This window comes from Bombina bombina, chromosome 6 (genome assembly GCF_027579735.1).
Source record: "Bombina bombina isolate aBomBom1 chromosome 6, aBomBom1.pri, whole genome shotgun sequence".
Taxonomy (NCBI): domain Eukaryota; kingdom Metazoa; phylum Chordata; class Amphibia; order Anura; family Bombinatoridae; genus Bombina; species Bombina bombina.
The window spans coordinates 547,442,854-547,460,755 of record NC_069504.1 but is presented as its reverse complement, the minus strand read 5'-3'; the positions used below and the strand labels follow the sequence as shown (position 1 = coordinate 547,460,755).

The window sequence follows — 17,902 nt, the reverse complement described above, 5'->3', positions numbered from 1 at the left end:
AATCTTTACTGCACGTACTTCATAGCAGGATAACCTGCACGCCATTCCCCGCTGAAGTTACCTCTCTCTTCAGTCATGTGTGAGAACAGCAATGGATCTTAGTTACAACCTGCTAAGATCATAGAAATCACAGGCAGATTCTTCTATTTTTCTGCCTGGGACAAAATAGTACAACTCCGGTACCATTTAAAAATAACAAACTTTTGATTGAAGCAAAATATCAGCTACATTTCACCACTTCTCTCTTACTACCTCCATGCTTGTTGAGAGTTGCAAGATAATGACTGGATATGGCAGTTAGGGGAGGAGCTATATAGACAGCTCTGCTGTGGGTGTCCTCTTGCAACTTCCTGTTGGGAATGAGAATATCCCACAATTAATGGATGATCCGTGGACTGGATACACCTTACAAGAGAAATAACTTAACTTTCATTCCTAATTTGTTTTAAAACATCTTATAAATCATCCTTTTGTACCTTTCAAGCTGCTAAACTTGTTCCCTGTTCCTCCGCCTGCATGAATTATTTTTTTTTTATGTGCGGTGACAAATACCACTAGAAAGAATTCATTGGTCCCCCAGTGGCGTCTCTAACCGGTCTATCTACGCCCCCGGGTTGAAGTGCGCATGCGGCAAAAAAATGCTGTCTGATCAAACAAAGTTATAAGCAGAGAGGGTGCTATTGCGCATACGCAAAAAAATAGTCTGCACAATAGCGAGCACAGCTCCATACGCCCTCAGGTTGAAGTGCGCATGCGGCAAAAAAATGCTGTCTGATTACACAAAGTTATAAGCAGAGAGGGTGCTATTGCGCATGCGCAAAAAAATGGTCTGCACCAGAGCGAGGACAGCTCCATACATATACAGTGGGTGGGACCGCTCTTACGTATTAGACAACAGAAGCAGGAAGTTAGCAGGGGCTGGAGGAACATGACAAACGTTAGGAAAAATAAAAGATAAATATTTTTCAAATGGAAACGATTATAAAGAAAAGTAAATAAGTGACTATATAGTTTTAGATTAGGTGAATGCATAGCAACATTCATGTTTATTAAAATTTAATTTTACTTTAAGTAGAAAAAAGTTTCCATAAAAAATTTTTTAAAAATTGCTGGCAAGTATTTTAAAATAATTTCCAAAAATAAGCAAAACTACTTAAATAGACATGCTGTCTGGAGCAGTCTGTTCCATCCCCCTTATCAGTGTTTAGACACATGCATTCTATTTCAACTGAGTTCACAGCTTCTAGGCATGCTCCAGCAGATAATCACTGTGCACGTTTGCATTCTACCAAAGCAACAATAGATATAGATACAGCCATAGAAGGAAATGTGAGGGGGGAGTAAGAGCTTTACAATTCAGAAACTTAAAAGAAAGCTGAGATGACTCAACTTGTTATAGCGAGCGACGTATTTCATGCATTGTAGAACATAAAATTGACTTTCGTAATGTTGATGTAATACTTTCACTATGTAGAGAACATTGTATGAATTCAAAAAGGTCATATTATAACCTGTAATGTTCTCAATAAAAGAAATAACATTTATAAAAAAACATAAAAAAATTCTTGAAGTATTTAAATAGAAAAAAGTATAAATTTGCAGGTAAAGAAATTTAAGTACATATTATTATATTTTGTCTCTATCCTAGCTTGTTTTATGTCGCTTTAACAAAACAATAAATCTACTTTTTCCTGTAGCAAACCCATTTTTACCAACATTGTGTTATCTAGCCCTAAGTTGGGGGTTGGGGTTCTTCACAGAGGTTGTCAACACTCCATGTCAGTCCAAAAATGTTTACTCAGTGGACTCAGGATTTGTTTCTTCACCCATCTTGCAAGTGGTCTGGGGAACCCTAATGATACATTAACCTAACTGCATGGCGGACTCCAGGTGAGAGCATACATATGGCTCATACAGTCTGTGCATATGTCACATTCTATACATATAGCAGAGGTTGAACCTGATGGATTTTATCCTTGAGTGCTGGCTCGCTGTTAAGACCATCAATTTATGTCTAACATCTGCATGTGTATATGAATGTCTTGCTAAATTCATGAATACTTCACTAATTGCATACTAACTACAGCCTTGAAAATTATTATTTTCCTTTCATGTATGGCTTACCTCTAGAGGGCTGAAAAGCTGGAAATGGATATATTGAACATGTGCATGGATATTAATACCCTGCTATTCCCTTATGGTTTGCATTAAGTCTGATGGTATCAAGTACTGACAGACAAAGGGCTCGTTTCCATTGAGCCGTAATTTGTTTTTCGTGCTCTTGCAAAGCGATAAATATGCTGTCAGAAGCAATATCGTTCACCGACTGCTTCCAACGGCCCGTTATAACTCAATTTTGGCAACCGGACTGCGACTGCCGAAAACATTTTCGTGTCCCATAGAAAGTATCAGAACCCTCTAATCCTTAAATAATACCAGGTTTCCAATGACCGCAAAGGTATCAGTTTTATATTTGTTTAAATCAGCCAATAGGATTTCAGTATCTCTCATCCTATTGGCTGATTTGAAAATATCAGCCAAAAGGAATGCAAGGTACCCCAAATATAAAATGGGTACCTTGCATTCAAGCTTCAGTATGCAGTGACGATCGTACGAAGACGATCCTCCACGCTGGATGGCTCTGCGGTCGCCGGTCCTGTTCTGTGGTCACCTCCGCCCTGGATGAAGATAGAAGAGGTCCCCGTGCTGGATGAAGATGTCGCCGCCTGGAAGAAGACCTTCAGCACCTGGAAGAAGACCTTCTCTGCCAGACTTCAAGAACTGTGAGTACCTATTTGGGGTTTAGACTTAGGTTTTATTTTTATTTTTTGGGGTGTTTTTTTTTTTAGCTTAGGGTTTTTTTATTTTAATTTGCTGCAAAAGAGCAATGCCCATACAAATGTCCCTTTAGGGGCAATGTGTATCTTAGGTTTTTTTAGTGTTAGGTTTTATATTTTGGAGGGTTTGGTGGGTTGGGGGTTTACTGTTAGGGGTTAATTTGTATTTTTAGGTAAAAAAAACTGATCGCTTTAAGGCAATGCCCTTTTAAGGGATATTGGTATCTTAGTCTTAGATTAGGGGGTGTTTTTATTTTGGGGGTGCTTTTTATTTTTAAATTGGTATTAGATTAGGTTTAAAAACAAATTATTTTTGATATTTTTTTATTTTTTTCTGTAATTTTAGACTTTTTTATTATTTGTAATTTTAGATTTATTTATTTTAATTTAATCTTAGGTTTTATTTTGAAAGTAATGTTAGGATTTTTTATTTTAATTGTAACTTAGTATTTTTTAATTTTATGTAATGCTGGTTAATTTAGGGGGTGTTAGGTTAGGGGGCTTAGTGATTAGATTAGTTATTTGCGTTGTGGGTAGATGCAGATTAGGGGTTAATAGTTTAAATAGGTATATTGCGAGGTGGGGGAATGGCAGATTAGTGATTAATAGTTTAAATAGGTAGATTGCAATGTGGGGGAATTGTGGATTAGGGGTTAATAGTTTAAATAGGTACATTGCGATGTGGGGGAATGGCTGTTTAGAGGTTAATATCAATACATTTTATTGTTAGTTGCGATGTGGGGGAATGGTGGTTTAGAGGTTAATAACTTTTAGTTAGTTGCGATGTGGGGGAATGGCGGTTTAGAGGTTAGTAACTTTGATAGATACTTTGTGATATGGGGTTGGCAGATTAGGGGTTAATACATTTATTAATTATTGCGGTGGGGAGATGGTGGTTGAGAGGTAGATATTGCGCATGTGTTAGGTGTTTGATTTTATCTTAACAGCGAGCGATGTGGAAAATATATGCACCGCACTTCTATGCAGCGCTATATATGTGATCGAGTGTAGTGTAAGGTCGGGTTACCATAATAACCTATTAATTTTCAAGAAATCCGGCATCATGTAGAAACGTTAACACAACGCCAAAATACACCTACACAAAAATGCGCTATCTTTTTCAATGGAAACCTGGTACTTAAATGGAGCCGTAATTTACTGTCGGCAACTTCGGTAGTTTACGGCTCCATTTTTAACGGCTCAATGGAAATGAGCCCAAAGTTGGGATATACCATTTATAAGCTAGCTAGCATTTGCTTTATATATAGTTTCATTATATGCATGATAATATTAGCTTAAGGAATTCCCTGGTATACGGACTAACATTAGGTTTTTATTGTGACTGGGGACGCCTAGTGTAGGTATTTTTAAATGTGCCTCATAAACTTTGTATTGATCTGGATAATTAATTTTCTTTTTGTTTGTATAGAGTGCGGGAATGTCATGATTTTTGTATAAATTATATTTTGTATGCATCTGAAATAAACAAATAGTAACAGGCTTCATCAACATTAATGTAATACCGTATTATACATACTGTAATGTATTATACTTACAATCCTTTGCAGCCAATAAAAAGCCAGAATTATTCAGCCAATAATACAAAGACAGGGAAAAAAAGATACAATTTGTATTTATTTTAAAATAAATGAAAGTCTTGATTTCTGCACAATTCCGGATTTTGGAATTTGTACATGTACTTATTTTAATAGTGAAAAAAAGAAGCATCTAAAATTGTTGCTGTGGCCCTTTATTTGTTACAACTATGAGTGTGAACAAAGTATTTTATCAGTAATTATACATTTTGTTTTCTGTTGCAACCTTATGTTATGTTATGTTATCTATTATTGTGTTCAGTACCCAAGTTACTCTTTCACCTCTTTCTCTTTTCCTTTATCTTTCAGACTAGGCCACCTGACATTTATAATCATACAAACTATAGGCAGTATGATTGTATTGATTTTTTTGTCAGTGGCCAAGCCAGCTATTCCAACTAACAAAATAAAGATAAATTCATTATTTGTAAACAATTTAATAAAGGCAGCAGCTAAAACAGATCATTGTAAGAAACATTTTATACCATGTTCTTTCTTTAGAACTTAAATAATCTCCCTTAGAGAGTTTTAACTTGGCCAGAGCTATATTCTGAGTATAATCAGAATGTATGATTCCTATATTAAAGGATTACTAACTTTTTTTTTTTGCTGTGCAAAATGGAACAAACATTTATCATTTCAAATATCATACCAATGTAATGTACCTTTTTATTTTCTCAAACGAAGCTCCATTTAGCAGTAAAATTATTTTTTATTTTATCCCCTTGACATCACGTCATCCAGCCCTTAAATGTGGGCTGTTTAAGGGCTAACAAACTTTCCAATCGGATGGAGAGTACTTGCATCTAATTAAAATACATTAGCCTCATTCAACGCATGCGCAATACGATTTGCTTCCTCTCACATATGCATATTGAGGCACTGAAGCCGACATGAGAGCTAAAAGAATTAAAAAAAAAGGGATGGTGACGTATCCAATGAAGTTGGCGTACTTGCGCATGCGCACTGTGTCTTGGATTTGCCATCCTTAACTGCAGTTGTCAGCCCGGATTGGAAATCCGTAACGGCAGACAACTCAGTGGGTTTGGAAAAATGTAATATTTACAAGATATATATTGTGAAAACGGTACACATTTAATATATGATCAACATTATAAAATGCTTTATTTACATGTATACTCTTGTGATATAACGATTATATTTCTGACTACAGTGTCCCTTTAAAGGCACAGTAAACACTTTGAGTAATTAATATAAAAGGTTTAGTTATGCATAGTAAAACTACTTTTCATGTAATTTGAGGGATTTTCTAATCTCAGAACTGAAAAAGAGACTTCTCAAGGCTACATCTGAACAGGCAAGAACTGCAAAACAATGCACTTTATATTAACAGTATTAACACAGCTAGACTTGTCACTTGTGGCTTCAAGCCCAGTAGGGCTCAGGTAAATGAAAAACAATTACAGCAAACAAGAGGTTAGTTTGTTTTTAAAAATATTTAGAGTAGGCTATAGCAGCACAACAGACATGTTTTGTAATCTTGCAATCAGAAGGTGCTTACTGTCGCTTTAATGAGGAATCGGTGGAACCAAAAGACTAGCAATTAGAAACCCACTTAGAACCAGAAGAAAAAGAGAAGATCTGTGTTTTTCTTTTAAGAAGAAAATGGAGAAGCATTTAGATTAACTGGTTCCCTGACACAACAACGGCTACACATAAATCAGGAGCTTTATGCTGCCTTTCACCCAAAATCATAAACTGGTGTAAAAAAAACAGAAAAAATGTGGCCATTAAACATTTACAGTTTAAAAAAGCACAAAAAAATTACCTGCAAATAATATCTCCATTGCAATATTTGAAAATGCCTCATCACACTCCCGTTTACAGGACTTCTCCAGACTGGCTCCCATCTTGTGGAACTCTCTGCCTCGCTCCACAAGACTCTCTTCTAGTTTTAAAAGCTTCAAGTGCTCCCTAAAGACTCTACTGTTCAGGGACGCATACAACCTACACTAACCTTTCCTAATACCAGTTCCTCTCCTCCACTGCTATCCCCTTGAACCCCCTTAGCATGTAAGCCTAAGAGTCCAGCTGTTTGTAGCTCACCATCTTAAGAGCTGACTACAACAGTGCAACTCTTGGCAGGGCCCTCTACCCTATAATTGTTTTGTTGTACTCCCCCTTTGTTTATAGCGCTGCGGAATCTGTTGGCGCTCTACAAATAACCGATAATAATAATAAATGTCCATGCCACTACCCACAAAAACCAAGCTCCCTCACAGTACTCCTGTATCAGCCGTTGATTGACTGCATCCAGTCCTAGTCTATAAGAAGCGATCTTCTAGATTATAAATTCCCATGAGAATAGGGCCCTCAGTTCCTCCTGTATTTGTTTGATAAAATTGTGTCTTCTCTTACAAATATTGTATAATTGTTGTACTCTTATCACTTGTACCCATGTACAGCGCTGCAGAATTAGTTGGCGCTATATAAATAAAGTATAATAATACAGGAGCGCCCACTTTGGATGCAATTGAAATCACTCTAGCACAACAAAGGAGGTTTCTGATTATTTAGGCCCAGACTGGCCATAGGTCATATAGGTGGGCCAGAGACAGTTGTGGGCTGGAGCTGTTTGCCTTAGCCCCACTCAGTCACCAGCATTGTTATCTGTGTATGATGCAGGGCCAGCCCTGCCTTGCCTCTCACTGCCTCCTCATAATGGCTGGCTCTTTAAGCTGCTAAATTACTCTCTTCAGAGCTGTCTACTCTGCATTCTGTGACAGCTTCAAACAGCTCCATGCCCTGGTAGATAAAGAGTATGCATGGCTTAGTGCTGCTCATATAGAAAAAGCATTATTGTTAGGGTCTGCATGTGTCTTGTCATCTAGTGTCTGCCCATTGTCTGTCCTCTATTATATACTTGTATTTTGTCCCATTTTTGAGGTTTTACCTGTGTTATTGGATAGGGGCATTAGGGTCTAAGAGTTCTCAATTAAGACTGTGCCACACGCCTACTAGGGGCCCCCTCTGGCACTTCAGTCAGTTGAAGCATTCCTACAGGGGGAGGCCTGGAATTGCCTGCGCTCCAACTGGATCTTGTCTGTCCTCTCTGTGTGCCCTTCCCTGCAAAAGAGGCCTCACAGTATACAGAAAGTGTATGAAGTTGCCTTGACAGTGGTAGTGTTTCCAATATATCTGCCACAGTGATGTGCAGAAAAGCATCCCCCCATATTTGTACAGTAAGTCTGTGAAGTGCATATTCTCATGTTTGGACTAACCAAGGGGGAAGGATGACAGTCATAGAGAGGCGTCTCCTCTTGATGGTTCCTGTTGATGTCTGTGGGTGTTTTTGTGTGTGATTGTGTATCTGGGGTGCCTGTATCTGTGTTATTGTGTTATTTATCTCTTTATGTTTTTTTTGTGTTACTATGACTACGGTTATTCTTGATTTAAACTTCAAAAGCTTCTTCTGGGTTTTTGTTTTTTTTTTACTTTATTTCACTTTTTTGATGACAACCAGTTTACAAAATACAGTGACATAAGTGTGTTACAAACCTTAAATGTTTTGTAAATCACACTAAAACATCATACATGTACATTTTAGGGTATGGTGGGACATGGAACCCATATTTTTTTCTTTCATGATTCAGATAGAGCATACAGTTTTAAACAACTTTCCAATTTACTTCTATTGTCTAATTTGCATCATTACATTGGTATATTTTGTTGAAGAAGCAACAGTTCACTACTGGGAGTTAGCTGAATGCATTGGGGAGCCAATAACATGAGACAAATGTACAGCCACCAATCAGCAGCTCCTGGGCCTACCTAGGTATCATTTTCAACAAAGGATATCTAGAGAACAAAACTAAATAGATAATAGAAGTAAATTGGAAAGTTGTTTAAAATCACAAGCTCTATTTGAATCATGAAAGAAAAAATTAAATGGGTTTATGTGCTGCACAGAAATACCAGAGCAGATACTTGTATATCCCACTAAATCTCAAAACATGTCTTGAAACAAAAAAATATATGACTGCACTCCAAAAGTATGTTGCTTGATTTATCATAAAAGACCAAAGATTATTAAAAAAAAACTGATTAAAAAATAACCATCCAAGAAAAAATAAAGTTGTCATCAAATGGATTGTTGGTGTAAATGCATACATATGTTAGTGCAATTGGTCTCCCAAAATATGTCTTGTTCTAAAATTGAATTCATTTAGTAGCGGGGTAAGGATGAGGAGAAATGAATTAGGGCTCATTTATTACCCCCATAGTAAATAAATGGCATCTCACTCAGACGTCCAATATGTTAACAAGACTATTCTATTGATCTTTGCCTTGTGTAGCGAGCACCAGAGCAGCATAATATATGCATAGTTATATGGTTTTTATACAATTATGTGCACATATTTATATATATGTGTACATTTAAACACTGTACTATTACCTTTCGTTCGCTAGACAATAAAAGGTTTATTTTTGTTATAAATTGATGTTTCTTAGGAACAACTAAACACTAGTAATATAATTGATTAGAATGGCACTATTCCTATACGTTTGAAACTTTATAATTTGCACTTACACAGGTGTTTGGTGGCAATAATCAGCACTACAGGTGAGTTGGTGACAACGCACAGTGACCTCAGCAAGTGGTGCGGCCGGGGGTGCGCCTTCCCCGCCCAAGGCTAGAGGCAGGGCGCCGCGCGCTACCCTTAGAGCGGCAGTTAGTGGTGGAGTTCGTGCACGCGCACCTTTGCAACCCCGAGGGAACAGTCAGCTCAAGGTGCGCGTTCCCGCACTCTGACTGAAGGAAGACAGGTCAGAAACCCAAACACACGGCAATAACTAGAGACCCTTCATTGTCACCACCAGCATGGCACTGGCTGAGCTGTACACCCAGGTAAAACCTCATCTTTTAAATCTATTAGCTACTCTCTGTCCCATAACGGGGTGGTGTTTTAATCAATGCTGTAGCCACCCTTTTAGTTCCGCTGGTGCACACTCCGGCTGATATGCACCGCAGTGACAAACTCTGCTAACTTTCCAAGTACTTTTTTTTAATGTCCCTAGTAGGTGGCGGTTTAGAGATAACTAGTTACTCTCATTACCCGGCTGAACTCATATACTGATCACGTTCTTATTCATTTGAGAAGTTGCACAAAGAATAGTCATTGCATAAGCTACTGGGTTTTCTGTATGGCCCTCCAGGTTATTCTGTGCAAACATTTCATAGGGAACTAATACTCCCAGGAAAGACAGATGCATGGACAGGTGTCATTGCTGCCGATGTACACTCAGACAGGGTAAAGTGTCATATTAAAAGATCATTTAACATCTACATTACTCTATTAATAATTTATTTTCACCACTATTATTACCTGTAATGTACCTGTTAGGCAGAATTCCTGTTTATTCTGTTATCATCACTTTATGTTGTCATTGTTTCTCAAATGCTTAGTGGCACCCCTGTCACATTTTAAATGACACCCAAACATTATCTTTCATGATTTAGATAGAGCATGTGATTTTAAACAATTTTCCAATTTACCTCTGTTATAATTTTTTCTTCGTTTTCTTGGAATCTCTTATTGAAAAGCAGACGTAAGGTTAGGAGCGAGCCCATTTTTGGAGCACTATATAGCAGCAGTTTTGAAGAATGTTATCCATTTGTAAGAGCGGATGCCTACCTAAGTAGCTCTTCAACACAGAATATCATGGGAAAAATCAAATTTGATAATGGAAGTAAATCGGAAAAAAAAAATGTAATGCTATGCTCTGTCTGAATCACAATTTTTTTTTTTTATTTGGGTTTCATATCCCTTTAAAGATTCAACAGGAGGCCTTGGACATGCAAACTATTTTTGACAGGGAGACTCAGCCACTTTATACTAACCCTCCACTTGCAGCTCTAATATTCTGTGACCTCACAGCCAGGTACAGTATAATTATACAGGCTGCCCTTTTTAAAAAAAAATTAGACTTTCGTTAAGTCACTGGTTCATTATGTCTGGCTTATCCTGAGGACAAACTGCTCAACCGTTTTATATTTATTCACAAGCAACACGCTCTGCTGGTGGAACTGGTGATTTTGTGTGTGTTTTTTATTTTAACTCGGTGCTGCAATGTGGTGTACCAGAGTCACATATGGATACAAAATAAATACTAGTAAGCATTTTGTAATTGTTATTTTGACAAATGTAATGTTAGTGGGCTCTATAAGACAGTTTTCTTGTAATTTACTGTACATTTATAGTATTTTACAGTTTACATTACATTGACTATTGTCAAATTCTACTACAATATATATTTTTATAGTATGACAAGAAAAATGAAAAATTTGACAGCAAAGAATGTATAGTTGTCTTTTTAACTTGGTTTAAGCTGTCACGCCAGAGGCGTAACTAGAAACCACAGGGCCCAGGTGCAAGAATCTAAGAAGGGCCCCCCTCACCCCCCCAAAAAAGTGAATTTGATAAATATCTTCTTTTTTTTTTAACATTTAACACAGAAAAAAAAATGTGAATAAGATTACATGTCTGCAAAAGGAGGTACCCTGTGCCCACAGTGTGTGAGATGGTGTGACCCCCTATTACTGTATATAGTGACACTGTTTAACCCACCAGTACTGTATATAGAGAGTCAGTGACAGAGTCTGTTATCTGCCGGTGAGATGGCTAGCCTGACCCTACCCGCCCCAGTACTTAATAAAGTGACTACAGTAGACTGTGACATGGTCCAGCCCCCCCGTACTGTATATAGTGGTACTGTATAGTGACACTGTTTACCCCTCCCCCCCATGCTGTAGTAGCAAGGTCTGTAATTTGCTGGTTCAGCAAACATAAACATACACACACAGTCACATACATACATACATACATACACACACATACATGCATAAATACACAGACATTCACATACACACACACACACACATAAACAGCAATGGGTAAAACAGAAAGACTAACCCCTTGGGGGCCCAGTCGCAATTGCGACCTTTGCACCCCCTGTAGTTTCGTCCCTGTGTCACGCCATACAATCATAACCAATCATGTGAACCATAACAGTTCACTTTACTTGATGATGCAATCATTATCAAATTACTGGTGGTCGATTGGTGGTGCTTTAGTTTAGCATTTGAAGAAAAATAAACCATTGTTATGTAACTATTAGCAAAAGTTTTTGTACAAATAAGTGTTTGGCAAAAATCACTGTAATTTGGATTAAAATATTTTTATTACTAAAATTTGGTTGTGAAACATTGTTATAAGGGACACATTCAATTTAAAGGGACATAACAATACTTCTGCAGTTAAAGGGACAGTCTACACCAGAATTCTTATTGTTTAAAAAGATAGATAATCCCTTTATTACCCATTCCCCAGTTTTGCATAACCAACACAGTTATATTTATACACTTTTTACTTCTGTGATTACCTTGTATTTAAAGGGACATTAAACCCAACATTTTTCTTTCATGATTCAGGTAGAGAATACAATTTTAAACAACTTTTTAATTTACTTCTATTATCTCATTTGCTTCATTCTCTTGAAATCCTTTCCTGAAAAGCATATGTAGATAGGCTTAGTAGCTTCTGATTGGTGGCTGAACATAGATGCCTCATGTGATTGGCTCACCCGTGTGCATTGCTATTTCTTTAACAAAGGATATCTAAAGAATGAAGCAAATTAGATAATAGAAGTAAATTGGAATGTTGTTTAAAATGGTATTCTCTGTCTGAATCATGAAATATTTTTTTTAATTTAATGTCCCTTTAAGCCTCTGCAGACTGCCCCCTTATTTGAGTTCTTTTGACAGATTTAGCCAATCAGTGCTGACTCCTAGGTAACTCCACGGGTGAATAATAGAAGTAAATTGGAAAGTTGTTAAAACTTGTATGCTCTGTCTAAATTGTGAATGTCGTAATTACGACTTTACTGTCCCTTTAATGGGAGCAAACATTTAGAGCAGAGCTTTCCAAACTTTTCATGTTGGTGACACACTTTTTAGACCTACATCATTTCGCGACACAGTAATTTAGTTGTACTAGCAAACAGGAGGTCAAACTAACTTGTTTTAAGAGATACAGAGGGGAAAAGGGTTAACTTAAGCGCCAATTAATGTACCTAATAGCCCAGGTTTGGTGAACCCTAGCTGTCACCAATGGGAATAAGATATAGTGTGTGTGTATAACCAAGGCGCCTGTCCTAACGGAGGCAAAGGTACTTCTAACAATAAAGTTTATTCAATACATATACAGCAATAAACAACAATAAACAATGTCATGGATCAATGCTAAAACACTTGAAGTAACAAAAATGATACAAATAGTGTTACAATATGAAAATAATACAAACAAAATCCAATAAAAAATAAAAACAATAAAACTGAATAGTCATTGAGATAAAAGTCCTCAATGCAAAATCTTGCTATTGAATGGGTAAGTGTTGAGACTCCAATAAGTGGTGACCTCTGATTCCAATGAGGGACCAACAAGTGGAACAATGGTAAGTGTATAGTACAGATATATTATATTCCAACTGTCCAAAGTGTCCAATAGAAGTGGTGTCCAAAAAGTGAAAATATAAAAAATATGTGTGTAGAAAAAATAAAACAAAAATGAAAAATCAAACTGTGTGTTATCCTTGAAGTGGTAAGTGCAGATAACCAAATCAAACATGAAAAGTGTTACTTGAAAAAACTTGAAAAAGTGTCACTTAAAAACTCCTGAAGTGAATAGGTGAGTGTCTTATTTGAAAAAGCAGGATATGTTCTCACAAATAGATGTCACAGTGACCCTTTAAGGTTGAAGATAACATAAAAAAATCCCAATATCAAATGACGATAATCCTCCTGTGAAAGAAAGATATAATGGTGTAGATAGTTTTAAAAGGATAAAACAATAAAACAAGGCTTACCAGTGCTAGGGTCTACACGTTTCGGCCCGTACTAGGCCTTTATCAAGTGGCTTGATAAAGGCCTAGTATGGGCCAAAACGCGTAGACCCTAGCACTGGTAAGCTTTGTTTTATCCTTTTAAAACTATCTACACCATTATATCTTTCTTTCACAGGAGGATTATCGTCATTTGATATTGGGAATTTTTTTATGTGACATCTATTTGTGAGAACATATCCTGCTTTTTCAAATAAGACACTCACCTATTCACTTCAGGAGTTTTTAAGTGACACTTTTTCAAGTTTTTTCAAGTAAAACTTTTCATTTTTGATTTGGTTATCTGCACTTACCACTTCAAGGATAACACACAGTTTGATTTTTCATTTTTGGACACCACTTCTATTGGACACTTTGGACAGTTGGAATATAATATATCTGTACTATACACTTACCATTGTTCCACTTGTTGGTCCCTCATTGGAATCAGAGGTCACCACTTATTGGAGTCTCAACACTTACCCATTCAATAGCAAGATTTTGCATTGAGGACTTTTATCTCAAGGACTATTCAGTTTTATTGTTTTTATTTTTTGTTGGATTTTGTTTGTATTATGTTCATATTGTAACACTATTTGTATCATTTTTGTCACTTCAAGTGTTTTAGCATGGATCCATGATATTGTTTATTGCTGTATATGTATTGAATAAACTTTATTGTTAGAAGTACCTTTGCCTCTGTTAGGACAGGCGCCTTGGTTATACACACACACACTTTAATAGATACGGACACATACATAAATTATATAATAATGAAATATATTTACAAGTAACAGTAAGTATGTGCAAGAATTAAAAAAAGTTTAATAACACCAATAGCTACTTAATATTTTAATGGGATGTATGAGGTTGATGGGATGAACACAGTTTCTGAATATTTGGTGAATACAGGTAGCCCTCAGTTTACGCCGGGGTTAGGTTCCAGAAGCAATGGTTGTAAATCGAAACTGTCGTAAATTGAAACCCAGTTTATAATGTAAGTCAATGGGAAGTGAGGGAGTTAGGTTCCAGGCCCCTCTCAACATTGTCATAAGTAACACCTAATACATTATTTTTAAAGCTTTGAAATGAAAACTTTAAATGCTAAACAGCATTATAAATCTAATAAAATAATCACACAACACAGAATATATAATTAAACTAAGTTAAATGAACAAAAACATTTGCTAAACAGCATTATAAACCTAATAAAATAATCACACAACACAGACTTCACTTGCATTTTTCTGCAAACAGTTCTTTCTATGCATTCCAATCTGGACTGATTTATAGACAGGAAGATCTTGTTCCTTTGAAATCTGCTCGATAGCTCAGGCCTGGTTAAACTGATTAATTTCAGCTTGCTTGGCTTTGCTGCAACACAAGCGGACAGCTCCACCTACTGGCTATTTTAATAAATGCACTGCTTCTCAATGCTTTTCAATAGCAGTCACATGACTGGAAAAAAAGGTTGTTATTCTGAAACGGTGTAAATTGAACCGTTGTAAAACGAGGGTCACCTGTATTAGATAAAGACACTCGCATTTCATCATCAAGCATTTTAAAGCTTCCACTTCCTATCCATATATCAAGAGCAGGGACTACTGGGAGCTAGCTGCAAAAAAACAAAAACACTGACTTCTGACTTCAGCTCAGCATTTAAGCTGCTGCCCACAGAGCTCTGCAAGTCCAAATGACTACTGCCTGCGCTAAAAAAACAGCTGTCCCACTCACTGACTACACATGCAGTCACAAGCCGATTGAGGAGACTACATGTGCAGTCAGGAGCCAATGTGCCGCCAATGGGAATAGTTTCACTTCCCACTGAGCTGCGCCAATAGGTTAAGATGATCTGTGACCCACTAGGTATCAATCACGTGTCAACCATGTGATATGCATAGCAGGCAGGCGAAAAGTCAGAAATCAAAACCTTTTTTTTTTAATGAAAAGAAATTAGTGCTGAAGCAGGGACACACCTTCACACTGCCGCCGACACACTAACGTGTCACGACACACAGTTTGGAAAGCACTGATTTAGAGGGTTAATGGAAACCTCAGGAGGTAAAGATGCATAAGTTGCTTTTAAACTCTGTTAGCTTAAACTTGTTGATTTTTTCCAAAGGTTATTAACTTTTGTAGAGACTTTTATGCCCCTTTAATGTTTTACTTCAACGCCTCTTAAACTAGGATTGCCACCTCAGCCATGTTTTCCTGGACACTTATGAGTTATACATGCTGCAGGGTTTGCAGGTTGGAACATGAATTTCAACCCTGGACAGCAAACAAATAGTTCCACTGAACATCACTATTCATGTTCCTCTCTGTACACCCTGCAGCATGTATAACTCATAAGTGTCCAAGAAAACATGGCCGAGGTGGCAACCCTACTTTAAATGGACAGTCAACACCAGATTTTTTTTGTTTTAAAAGATAGATAATCCCTTAATTACCAATTCCACAGTTTTGCATAACCAACACAGTTATAATACAAGTTTTACCTCTGTAATTACCTTGTATCTAAGCCTCTGCAGACTGCCCCCTTATTTCAGTTCTTTTGACAGACTTGCATTTTAGCCAATCAGTGCTCACTCCTCGGTAAATTCACGTGCATGAGCTCAATGTTATCTATATGAAACACATGAACTAACACCCTCTAGTGGTGAAAAACTGTCAAAATGCATTTAGATTAGAGGCGGCCTTCAAAGTCTAAGAAATTAGCATATGATCCTCCTAGGTTTAACTTTCAAATAAAGAATACCAAGAGAACAAAGCAAAATTGGTGATAAAAGTAAATTGGAAAGTTGTTTAAAATTGCATGCCCTATTTGAATCATGAAAGTTATTTTTGGACTTGACTGTCCCTTTAAGCAGTATAGTATAGTCTTGAATATGTAAGTACATATTCTCATTTGAAATTGCGGGTAAACTTTATGAACTCTAATCTATTCTATTTTTATTTTTTTTACTTCGATTTTCTTTTAACGTTAAAAAGTTGTTTTTAGCAATATATATATATATATATATATATATATATATATATATATATATATATATATATATATATACAACAAATATATATAACAAATCAGTGCCCACCCAATCTCACAACACGTTTATATGATACAATTCAGGACCACTTATGCAGGTAAACTCTTCATTTGCACCTTTCATTCTTTGACATATAGGTTGTTACCCTAGAATATTTGTGGGAAACATTTTTGAGAGTGTGTGCCAATACTGGCAATGACCTTCTGAACAATTATCTGCCCAAATTTAGAAGCCCTACAGCTGCAGCCAATAAAACCAACCAATAAAGTGATAGCCCAAAGGCAGAGTGCCAGCAAATTTGTTATGAGTGCCACCTTGGGTACTCGTGCCTTAGTTTTCACCACCACTGCAGAGCCATAAATTAGCTGCAGGGTTTGTTTTATTTATAATGCTAATAGGACAACCAAACCCAGCAGGTGTACACACTCTCTTTTCCTTTATATAAACTTACACCAGACATCTGCCAACCTCAAAGTCATAGTGATTCCCGTGAAGCCGGTTATAACACTTTTAATGCTGCATAGAAACTACCTCCAAAGAAAAGATAAGGTATTTTAATTTCTTGCCTTCATAGGAATTATATGGCAAAATGATAATGTGTCAGAGTAATGAAGATATAAATAAAATGATAATTAATAGTTGTAGCTGTTAGTTTTCTATCAAATATAGGAACAAGCCAGAGCTACAAAGCTAAGGAATTTTTGGAGCGAAGGGTGTATGTTTATGGATACAAGTATAAAAATATGCTTAACTGTGGGTTACTATCTCTATCAACTGTGGGTTACTATCTCTGGTGATTTGCCAAACTCCGACATATAATAATATGCTAGTTGTGCAATGAGGAAAGTACAGTCGGATATTTTCAGTAAACCATAACACTAAATTGTCTGTTAAAAACTGAAAACTAAAATTACAGATTACTTTTTCTTCAAATGACTTTCCTCTAAATAAAACATAGGGATTAATCGTTGTAAGCTAAATTTAGTTCAGTATTTCCCAACAGTTCTTAGCATTTAGTAACAGGACAGATTCTCTGCATACTTTAGTTAGCTTAAAAGTTGTTGTATGATTTTATATAAGGAAGTTCCTGATCCTTTTACAAGGTGTTTAAAAAAATTACCTAAATAGGAATCTATGTATTATTATTATTTGAGGAACTTTTTCAGTGTGAATTGTTATGAACAGAATATGCCTTACCTTATGACATCAGTAAGACAACAATAAGTACTCATTTTAAATATTAGTAGTTATGTCCTGGGCAACTAAAACAGATTAAAAGAGACTTTATTCTAAAGGAAACGGAAATGCATGAGTACCTGGGGGAGGAGCAAGTGGAGCCACTGCACCTAGGAATTTTGCTTATTATGTCTAAGTTTAAGCACCCACTTTTCTGATGCTAGTGAGTCACCAATATTTAAAATGATGTGCTGCTTATTCATATATCAGCCAGCTACCCCCTGCTGCCACTGTTGCCCCTGATACAACAGTGTTCACAGTATTTTATAATTCTGTGGGTGCAAAT

At 36.6% G+C, this 17,902-nt stretch overlaps 1 protein-coding gene across 1 annotated transcript in view; it reads left to right on the top strand.

Annotated features, from left to right (window-relative positions):
* Positions 1-9,196: 9,196 nt before the first annotated feature.
* The window catches only part of MYO5C (myosin VC), a 315,165-nt gene continuing 306,459 nt past the window's right edge, over positions 9,197-17,902 (top strand). The window contains exon 1 of the mRNA XM_053717482.1: positions 9,197-9,302. Within this exon, the coding sequence (XP_053573457.1) occupies positions 9,276-9,302 (27 nt within the window). The 5' untranslated portion in view covers positions 9,197-9,275. The remainder of the gene's footprint in view (positions 9,303-17,902) is intronic.